Source organism: Carex rostrata, chromosome 23 (genome assembly GCF_964058835.1).
Source record: "Carex rostrata chromosome 23, lpCarRost1.2, whole genome shotgun sequence".
Taxonomy (NCBI): domain Eukaryota; kingdom Viridiplantae; phylum Streptophyta; class Magnoliopsida; order Poales; family Cyperaceae; genus Carex; species Carex rostrata.
Genome location: NC_135940.1, coordinates 1,934,877 through 1,944,194, shown reverse-complemented (window position 1 = coordinate 1,944,194; position 9,318 = coordinate 1,934,877). Strand labels below are relative to the sequence as shown.

Here is a 9,318-nt window from a genome sequence, read left to right as displayed (position 1 = left end):
ATGATTAATTAGGTGCTATCTCATCTCTCCAAACCAATCTTCTCAGTTCCCACATTTTTATTAAAATAAAACATTACATAAACTTTTGTTGACTTAATCTCTTGCAACTAATCTCTATTGAATCCCACATCCCTCTCTCTCCATTTTTTGGAAAAAAAAATTGAGAGGGGCTCCACCTCACCAGACGTATTATTTTAAATGAATCAATGATGCATTTTGACTGATATTGTTCTCTCCTTGCATTTAGTGTTGTTTATAATAAAAAAAAAATGCAATCAATCACGGTGGGTATTAACGAGTATAACCATTAATTGAAGCAAAATAAAATAAAAATAATTAGCACACAAAAATACCAGAAAAAAAAAAAATGAAATAAGAATGTTACACGTGCGGATTCCACTAATCAAATTTCGTACAACTTCTTTGTAACAATTGTCTATTCTCATAAAAATCAAGTGGAAGATAATTAAAAATGTGCGGATTAAAAATTTTATATACCATTTCATGTACGGTTAATTGATGATATTTCTTTGGAGGTCTTGAAGTTTTATTGTTTATAACAAACTGGAGAAAGGAAAATGGAGAAAGGAAACACATAATTAATTTTATTTCAATACGAGTCAACCGATGAACCAAACCATACAAGATACATCCAAAGCCACACTTACTCTTGGCAAGTCACCAAAACCATTAAGTTGTATAAAAATAATAAATGATTTGATAGGTATGTATATATAACCCCGGAACCAGTTTCACCAGAAAAACAAAAAAATATCTCTCCATGACTAGGTCATACTGAGGCTAATTAACATCATCAATCATGCAACAATTAAGAGAATTCTTGAGGCATAGAGGTAATGAGAGGTTGCTAGATTCTCTCTCTCTCTCTCTCTCTCTCTCTCTCTCTAGCTTCCCTCTATCCAACGTCTACATCTTTCAAGAATCCTCATAACATCAACAAAGGATCAACACGAACCTTAGGAAAGAGAATTCCAACCAGCACAAATTATTTATAATCTCTCTCTCTCTCTCATGCCCAGACTTCTAGAGAGAGAACCCGACGCACCACCCACACCGTCTCCCAACATGACGATAGGCACTGATTTTATACATAACAGCAACAAAAACAGCAGTACTGACGGTCAAGAAGCAAATTTCGACACTAACATGGTGATAATCCTGGCCGCACTGCTGTGCGCATTGGTATGCGCACTGGGTCTCAACACCATCGTGCGGTGCGCCCTTCGGTGCGGCCGCAGGGTTGCCATGGAGCAGCAGCCCGTGCATGCTTCCATCAACACCGGGTTGAAGAAGCGTGCTCTGCGTAAGATACCGGTGGAAGTGTATGGGCCGGGTACCAGTGTCCCGGCAACCGAATGCCCGATTTGTCTCGGAGATTTTGCAGATGGCGAGAAGGTTAGGGTTTTGCCCAAGTGCCATCACGGGTTCCATGTTCGGTGTATCGACACATGGCTAGTGGGGCACCCATCCTGCCCGACATGTCGAAGCCCGATTGTTGATGGGACAAATGATGGTAAGAGAGGAGGCAGTTCGCCACAGCAGAATTTGGAATCTGCTCATGTGACAGTGGAGATTACCAACTTGAGAAGATGACAATTTAATCAGAAATGCTTTCTTCGTCTTTTCTTCATCTTGCATGGATACATGAATGGTGATTACTTAGGTAATCTTTTTTTTTTTTAAGTGAAGGTTGATCAGTCAAGCCATTTAACTGTTTAATATCCGCAAGTGATCTCTATTCGGGTTTTGAACTTACAACTTTTCACACGGAGGTTATTGATTTTGTCACTAGATCAAAATCTGTTGGTTCTCGATTAGTTAGGTATGCTTTGTGGAGTAAACAAAGCAAAGAGGATTAATACCGAGACGAACACCTCGGCGTATATTGGCAGGAATTATATTGGCTGTTGTGGATATATATATCTCGTAGAGTTTTGTGTAGGAAATTAAGCAATATAGTCTATCCATTGTATATCTCAATTAAAGGACTCCATGGTTCTCAGTTTGTATATCTCAATTGAAGAAGGCCATGGTTCTCAGTTTGTAGAGCTTTAGCAGCTTTCTTTAGATATAATTGTTGTTGGCATGTATAGATCAAAGCTTGCTTGAATTTTCATTTTCCTTTTGCCCTTTTATTTTATTTGGACTCAAAGCAAAATCATAAAAGAGGAGTGAAGTGCAATCAATTTGTCCCTGCTTTTGGCTCAACTAAAGTGTTTTTTGTACATGCATCCAGCATGCTCACTTGCTCTGGTTCTTACATGTTCATTCTAAAACCAAAATATTTTCTTTAATTTACGAGATTATTCTTGGTACTTGCGCTTCGAAAAGCAAAATATCAATTAAACTACCTTAATTTTTAAATGAAAAAAATATTGTATTGGATAAATTTTATAAACAAGTACTTTTCGATGCACTAAAAATATGTATGTATTGGAAAACAACACAATTAGTCGTGTAATAGTTCATATAAAGAAACACAAAAGAGTTGTATTTAGTTAAAGAGTTTTATTACATATTTCTTTCTAAATGAGAAGAATAAAGTATCACAATACAGAAGCTCTATGTCGGAATAAATGAGGAGAAATAGATATGACCGGATAGATGATAGTGATGTCACATAGTTAAAAGTTAGAACTTAGAAATTTATTTCTTTATAGGGGAATAAATCTGCTATGATCCGAATTAGATGAACAGTACCCTGAAATCTCTACCTTTTTAAATCTAACTGTCGATTTGTTTTGAGATGCGTGCACAGACAAATTAGTTATTTCGAGATGTGTGCACAGAAAAAGTTGAACGGTTAGATTTGGAAAAACAGGGATTTCAGGGTACTGTTCATCTATTTCGGATCGCAGCAAATTTATTCCCTCTTTATAGAATGTATGTTTTTAAATACTCATTATATTAGGAAAATAAATAAAGAAGAAAAGAGGTTACTCCCTCCCAGAAAAAAAAATGGAAAAAAAAGGAAGAAATATTAAGCAAATTAAGAAACCCCTTATCTTTGAAGCCTTACTTATTTAGTACTATACTGTTTGACACGCATATATGATTAGGCCAATGGGGTTGTATCCCTTTCAAAATGGTTTTATGTCCCTCTCCAATCAATGAGTGTCATGAGAACTAGGGGTGATTAATGAGCGAGCATGAGCGAGTTAGGGTATGCTCATGCTCGCTCATTAAGTAAATGAGCGAGTTGTTAATGAGCGAGTTTAAATGAGCGAATAAATGAGCGAGTTGTAAATGAGCGAGCTTTTAATGAGCGAGTTATGAGCGGCTCACGAGTTATGACTTATGACTCATAACAAAATTATATAGTGTGTCCACGCATAACAAAATTTGTTAAAAGTCATCGTAATAAAATCCAACAAATTGTTATAATTCATTTAAATGAGTGAGTTGTTATGACTATTACTTGTTTTGGGCTTTTGGCGGAGGTTTTGATTCTGCCGATTTACAAAAAAAATGAATATGAAACTATGAATATTAGTATATTACACAGCATTAAATGTTACATTGTACTCATTATATTACACATAATTAAATATGAAACTATGTTCACTATCTATCAATTTTAATGAGGCAAGGTTGATGTTATACAGAATTACATAGGATTAAATGTGGCAGGGATTAGGTGTGGCAAATTCTTAATGAGCGAGTTATGAGCGAGTTGGGTCATGCTCATGCTCGCTCATTAAATAAACGAGCGAGTTGTTAATGAGCGAGTTTAAATGAGCGGATAAATGAGCGAGTTTAGATGAGCTTTTAATGAGCGAGTTATGAGCGGCTCACGAGTTATGAGCGATTTACTCATCCCTAATGAGAACCACGCTGAACCAACATAAAGTAAACTTATACCTTGTTTGGATGGATAGTAGATGAAGGGAGGGAATGGAAAGAAAAGAAAACTTTCCATCAAATTGTGTTTGGTTGATAAAATTATATTGGAGGTGAAGGGTACAGGAGGTAAAAGGTTTAATCTTGTATCGTTGTAATTAATAGAATCGGTTTTCCTCCCAATTTAGAGTGTAACGGATGGAAAGAAATTTTATTGCAAATATTTTTAGAAAAAATAACACAAATGCTCAATTCTATATCTTACCAATATAATTTTCATACAAGTTTTTTTATCACAAACCTATAACAGCCACAAAAAATTTTATTAACCTTCTAAATTTTAATCAACCAAACAAGAAATAAGACGGAAAGAAAAATTAAATTTATTTTCTCTCATTAATTATCCAAACACGAAGAGATTAAATATGTTAATCTTCTTTTCTATTCCATTCCATTCCCTTCTACTCTTCACCTCCCCTTCCTTCCTCTACTCTCTATCCAAACAGGGTGTTACATTAAATGCTATCTGCCTTTCATTTAGCCTCACTACTTTCTATATTTTGCTAATTTGGTTCTTTACACTCCAGAGAACTCTAGAAGTTTCTTGCCTACATTGTATAGCTGGATTATGTATTATTTCCCATTAAATTGGGTAATTAATTTGCAAAGTTAATTTCAGCTAAAGCACTTCTCTTTTTCTTTTCTTTTTTGTTAATTCAGATTGGCTCATGTTAAGGGGAAAATTTACAAAATACCCTTTCTAATCAAATCATCAAACAAAATGCCTCTCTTATAAAATCTTTGTCAAAATGCCCTTGTGGACCCGACTTTTCTCTCCCTTTCCCTTCCCTTCTACTTCTCCCCGTTCACTCCCACGGTTTTTGGCACCTCTTCCTCTCCCTCCGTGTTCACTCTCTGTAAATTTCCCCTACCTTTTAAGAAGTACACGAATGAGGTGTGTGGACACCATGCACATCAGACAATGTCTTCAATATCATTAGTTAGTTAATTAAGCCTAATATCAACATATTTCTACATACCAATATCTATTTCTATAGTGTTGAGGTTCTCTGTTTTGCTTTTCTTTTTTATTGAGAGGTGCTCTGTTAATTGTTTCTTGCTTCTGTGGTTGTTCCGTAGACATGTTTGTCTTGTTAAGAAAAGAAGAAAATATGTCCTTTGACAATCATCTGGGCTCAGCCAATATTAATTCACAGTTTCCAACCAAAATCAATTTACGCTAACCAGCACAGTTCTGACAAAAACTGTGCCTCAGTTCGTTTGATCACATATATAACTAAACAAGGTTCTTTACATCACATCAGAACTCAGTTTATGTATGTTAAAGGATCAAATAAACTTGGAATCAGATCAGGACAGGAAGTTCAACCGTTCAAGTGAAACAATTGTACAACTGTGCCATTAAGTATGCATCTTTAATGAAAAGTGGGGTCTACAAGGTATTTTGACAAAAAAATTTAGAAGAAGGATTTTTTTTTTTTGAATCAGATCTCCTGCCCCTTGGGGTGCAGGAAATTCCTGCTCCCAGAGTCACTGCGGGGTGGGCCCGGTTACTGTTAAAGGGTTTAGGATTAAAATAGTTTTGGGTTTAGGTTTTAATGGGGACCACTCTGCAGTGACTTTGGGGGCAGGAATTTCCTGCCCCCAGGGAGCAGACGATTCGGTTCCTTTTTTTTTTTCTGATAATTTGATTGAGATGGGCAATTTATAAAATTTCCCCATGTTAAGAATATTACTGCTGGGACCACAAAATGTAGGATAATTTTTTTTTTTTTTTTTTTTTTTTTTTTTTATTACCTGGACTAGGAACTAGGAACGTTTCTGGACACTGCTATATTTTAGCAGATGTGTTAGTCGCTGACGATTTCTTCTAGTAAAGTTTTGCTAGTAGCCCATCGGCCTTTTTGGGCTAAATGATTTTGTGCTTGATCATTTACATTGTTTGGGCCAGAGAGAGTTTGGTTTGTTTGAAAATAATTAACAGCCATGATTATATACCATCACAAATTACTTTTTATTATTGTTGTCCCTTTATTTTTTTAGTGTAAAGTTGAAGTCAAATCATCTAACAATTTTAATATTATTTTTTACAATCCAACAATTTTAATATTTATAACATATTCTCTTAGTTTTGAACGTACAATTTCTCACACAGAAAGCATTCTTTATTACTAAAGCGAAGGCTAGTTCTTGTATCTCCCCCGGATTGAGTTACCAGGAACCAAAAAAAGAAATACAAAAAGAGAGAACAAAAGGCAGCACAAGTATGAAGAAGCGTACCATTAGCAAAAGAACATAATCCCATGAAATGGGGAAGAAAAAACCATAATCATTTTTAAAAATTTGAATTTTTGATTAACCAATGGTTTAACATAATACTAATCCAAAACAAGTAACGGTACACCAATTCCCCACTCAAATTATTGACTATTACACATCCTTAACAAATTAAGCAAACAAATAAATCTACTGAACAAGCACAGCAGCCAATTTCTCTGCCAAGCTTTGGACGGTGGTAGGGGACACGGCACTGCTACCGCCCAGGTACCACTTTTGGATCATCTCTGTCACATTGGCATTCTCCACTGTGAGTTTCGCCTCTGGCTTGCCTTCTGTCACAAAAGATATCTACACCAAAAAAATAACACAAATTTAGCACACAATATTTCGCAACTTGCATGCTGCGCATTTGTTTCACATTACATTACTGTATGAAAAAGAGAAAGTTGTTCGCCCGTCATTTTTTTTTTTTTTGGGGTAAAGGTGGGATCAAACTGAAATATCTACAAGGAAAACTAAAGGCTAGTTTTCTATGGCCGGTAATTTTTTTCACAACAAGAAAATTTGTAAGTTAAAGATGTAATAAAATATGGAAAGCATTGTATATACCTCGGCTTTGCCAGAAGTGGGGAAGGAGAAGGTGATAACGGATTCCGGCTTAAAGTACTTGGTCTGGAAGAAGTCGGTTACCTTCTCGAGCGCCTCCTCCTCTTCTTCCTCATACTTGTCAACGGCCACAAGGCGTTCTCTGACAGCACTCTCCAGCTGCACACCGTATTGTGCCCCCTTGATCTCCTTTATCACCACTACCCTGAAGAACTTCTCCACCGGAGCTACATTTCATCATATTTTTGTATCTCATTAAAATGTGCGCATCGCAGATAATATACATGTGCAAACTATGTTGTGGGTTTAAGAATTTACCGGAAACGAGGGCTTCGAAAAAGGTGTCATCATCGGCTAGTTCGGTGGCACTCTTGCCCTTCCAGCTGGACAAATGTGAGATGACATCTTTTTCCAAGTAAATCCCGATCGCGTTGTACTTGATTTGGAGGAAGTGAATTTCAATATCAGTGAGACCTGTCAAGCAGGATAAAAATATGTGAATTTAGCTGTACCTGGAAATATATTTTTTTTTTCATATAATGTCTGGTAGCATTAATTCTTGCAAATATCTAGAATTGCAAAGATAATGACATGCCAACCAATGCAAGTTGCAATTTCTTATTATGAAATGTCTGTCCTGAGTTACTTAATAATTGTCCCTGTGCATATTTTTTTTTAATTATAATATAACTCTTAGAAAAACAAAAGGCAGAAGAGATATCGTATAAAACTCCAATTTGTCAGCAGGTTATATAACCAAAAATAGTTCAGAAATAAAATATTTGTTGTTACTTCATTTAATCATAGCAAAAGGGTAATGTCATTTAATTTAAAAATTAGAACTTTATGTGGAGCATAAATACTGTCCAGTTGCTTGATGCATAATTGCATACTGACAATTCAAAAGCCAAAATTACTCAATTATATTTCCAATATTATCCCTGAAACCACGAAAACCGCTATAACAAAACCTGATCAGACCCAAAATTGCTACTTTTATATAGTATCTGAAAAAAATTGCTACAAATTTTCAATTTTTCCAATTCATCATCTCTGAAAATTATGCATGGGACCATGTAAAAACAAGGAAAAAACTAAAAAGAGACCACCTGAAGGCCTTGAAAAACAACCTGAATTGCTAAATCAATCACTACTAACAGCATGCTAAGTCAATTCTTTTATGTTAGTAATCCGAATTTTAAACTTAGTAGATAGAACAACGAATTTATAAAATCTGAGAACTAGAAAGTTCTCAGATTGATTGCTAAAAGAACAGAGAAACTTGTTCGCAAATTTGGGTTCCTGTCTTCTAATTTGTAAGTTTCAAAATATTAGAGAGAAAAAATATGAAGTGCTAAGTGCCAGGTACAAACTGAAGTTCCCAAAAACTGATTAATAACAGATCAACAGTGAATATGCTAAAACTAAAAAAAAATTACCAGTTCCCCAGAGGGCAAGAGGCTTGGTGAGAGTTAGCTCAGGTGCAAACGCCACATCATCAACCATTATCATCTCTGATCCCACTACAATTGACAAAGATCTCAAAATTAGCCAAAAATTACACAATAAATTATAAAGCATCAAGTAAAACAAATACTGCATCAATGGCAATTGGCAAGGTTGTGCTCTTACTTGTCAAAGAATGAAGAGGTAGGAAGAAAATGTTATAGAGAGAATGAGAAAGAAGAGAAATTGGGTTATTCTTTGATTGATTGATTGATTGAGAGAATTTTGAGAGAGGATGTGAAAGAGAGCAAGGGTTTAAATTGCTCTAGTTTTAGGAGGTAGGTGTGTTCTGTGTTGTATTCATTCGCGAACTACCCACCGAGAGTCAGACGCAGACGCAGGGATTTATTACATTTCTCCATTTGTATAACACTGGAGAGATTTCTTATAATTAATTAATTTGAATATATATTTGAAATTAAGTACAAAATTATAAATATAGTGTTGTTATATAGGTTTCTTATGTCAAGTGAGAGTGTAATTTAATTCATCAAGAACAATTAATTATAAATATTATAAATTTGAAGTCGTCCGATAAAAACTTAATTTTACATTGAACTTTATCATCATTAGCATGCATGATATATAAAGTCTAGATTACATTTTAAGTATTAATTTTCAAATTTAAATATTATATGTGATGATTATTTTTAACAATAATACGGTTAAAAATGTATATAGAAATGATAAAAATTTATTATAAAACATGGCAACATATTAAAATTAATAATTTTTCTATAACTTAATTTTGAGCTAATAAAATGAAACTGATACAAGGAACAAAAAAATTACATCATCTTATTATGCTCTATTATATTACTCTTTTCGTTCTACTTTTAGTAACTACATATGGTACATCGATTTATGCAATGAAAAATTTACAAATTTAAATTAATTGTCTCCTGCAACAATGATATTATTTAATTTATTTTTTATTTAGCTATCCGACATGCAAATTCCAAGCCACATATTTTACATTAATATTTTTTAACTACATCGCATTCATTTTCTTATTAGAAAGTAACACTTTGTAAATATCAAATT

At 34.4% G+C, this 9,318-nt stretch overlaps 1 protein-coding gene across 1 annotated transcript; it reads right to left on the bottom strand.

Annotated features, from left to right (window-relative positions):
- Window positions 1-6,214: 6,214 nt before the first annotated feature.
- Window positions 6,215-8,591, bottom strand: CHIL (Chalcone-flavanone isomerase family protein). Its single transcript, XM_078325015.1, has 5 exons — window positions 8,401-8,591; window positions 8,208-8,291; window positions 7,087-7,242; window positions 6,772-6,995; window positions 6,215-6,510 (listed from the first exon to the last, which is right to left on the bottom strand). Coding segments are annotated over exons 1-5 (627 nt in total). The 5' UTR covers window positions 8,402-8,591; the 3' UTR covers window positions 6,215-6,348.
- Between the last annotated feature and the right edge of the window lie 727 nt (window positions 8,592-9,318).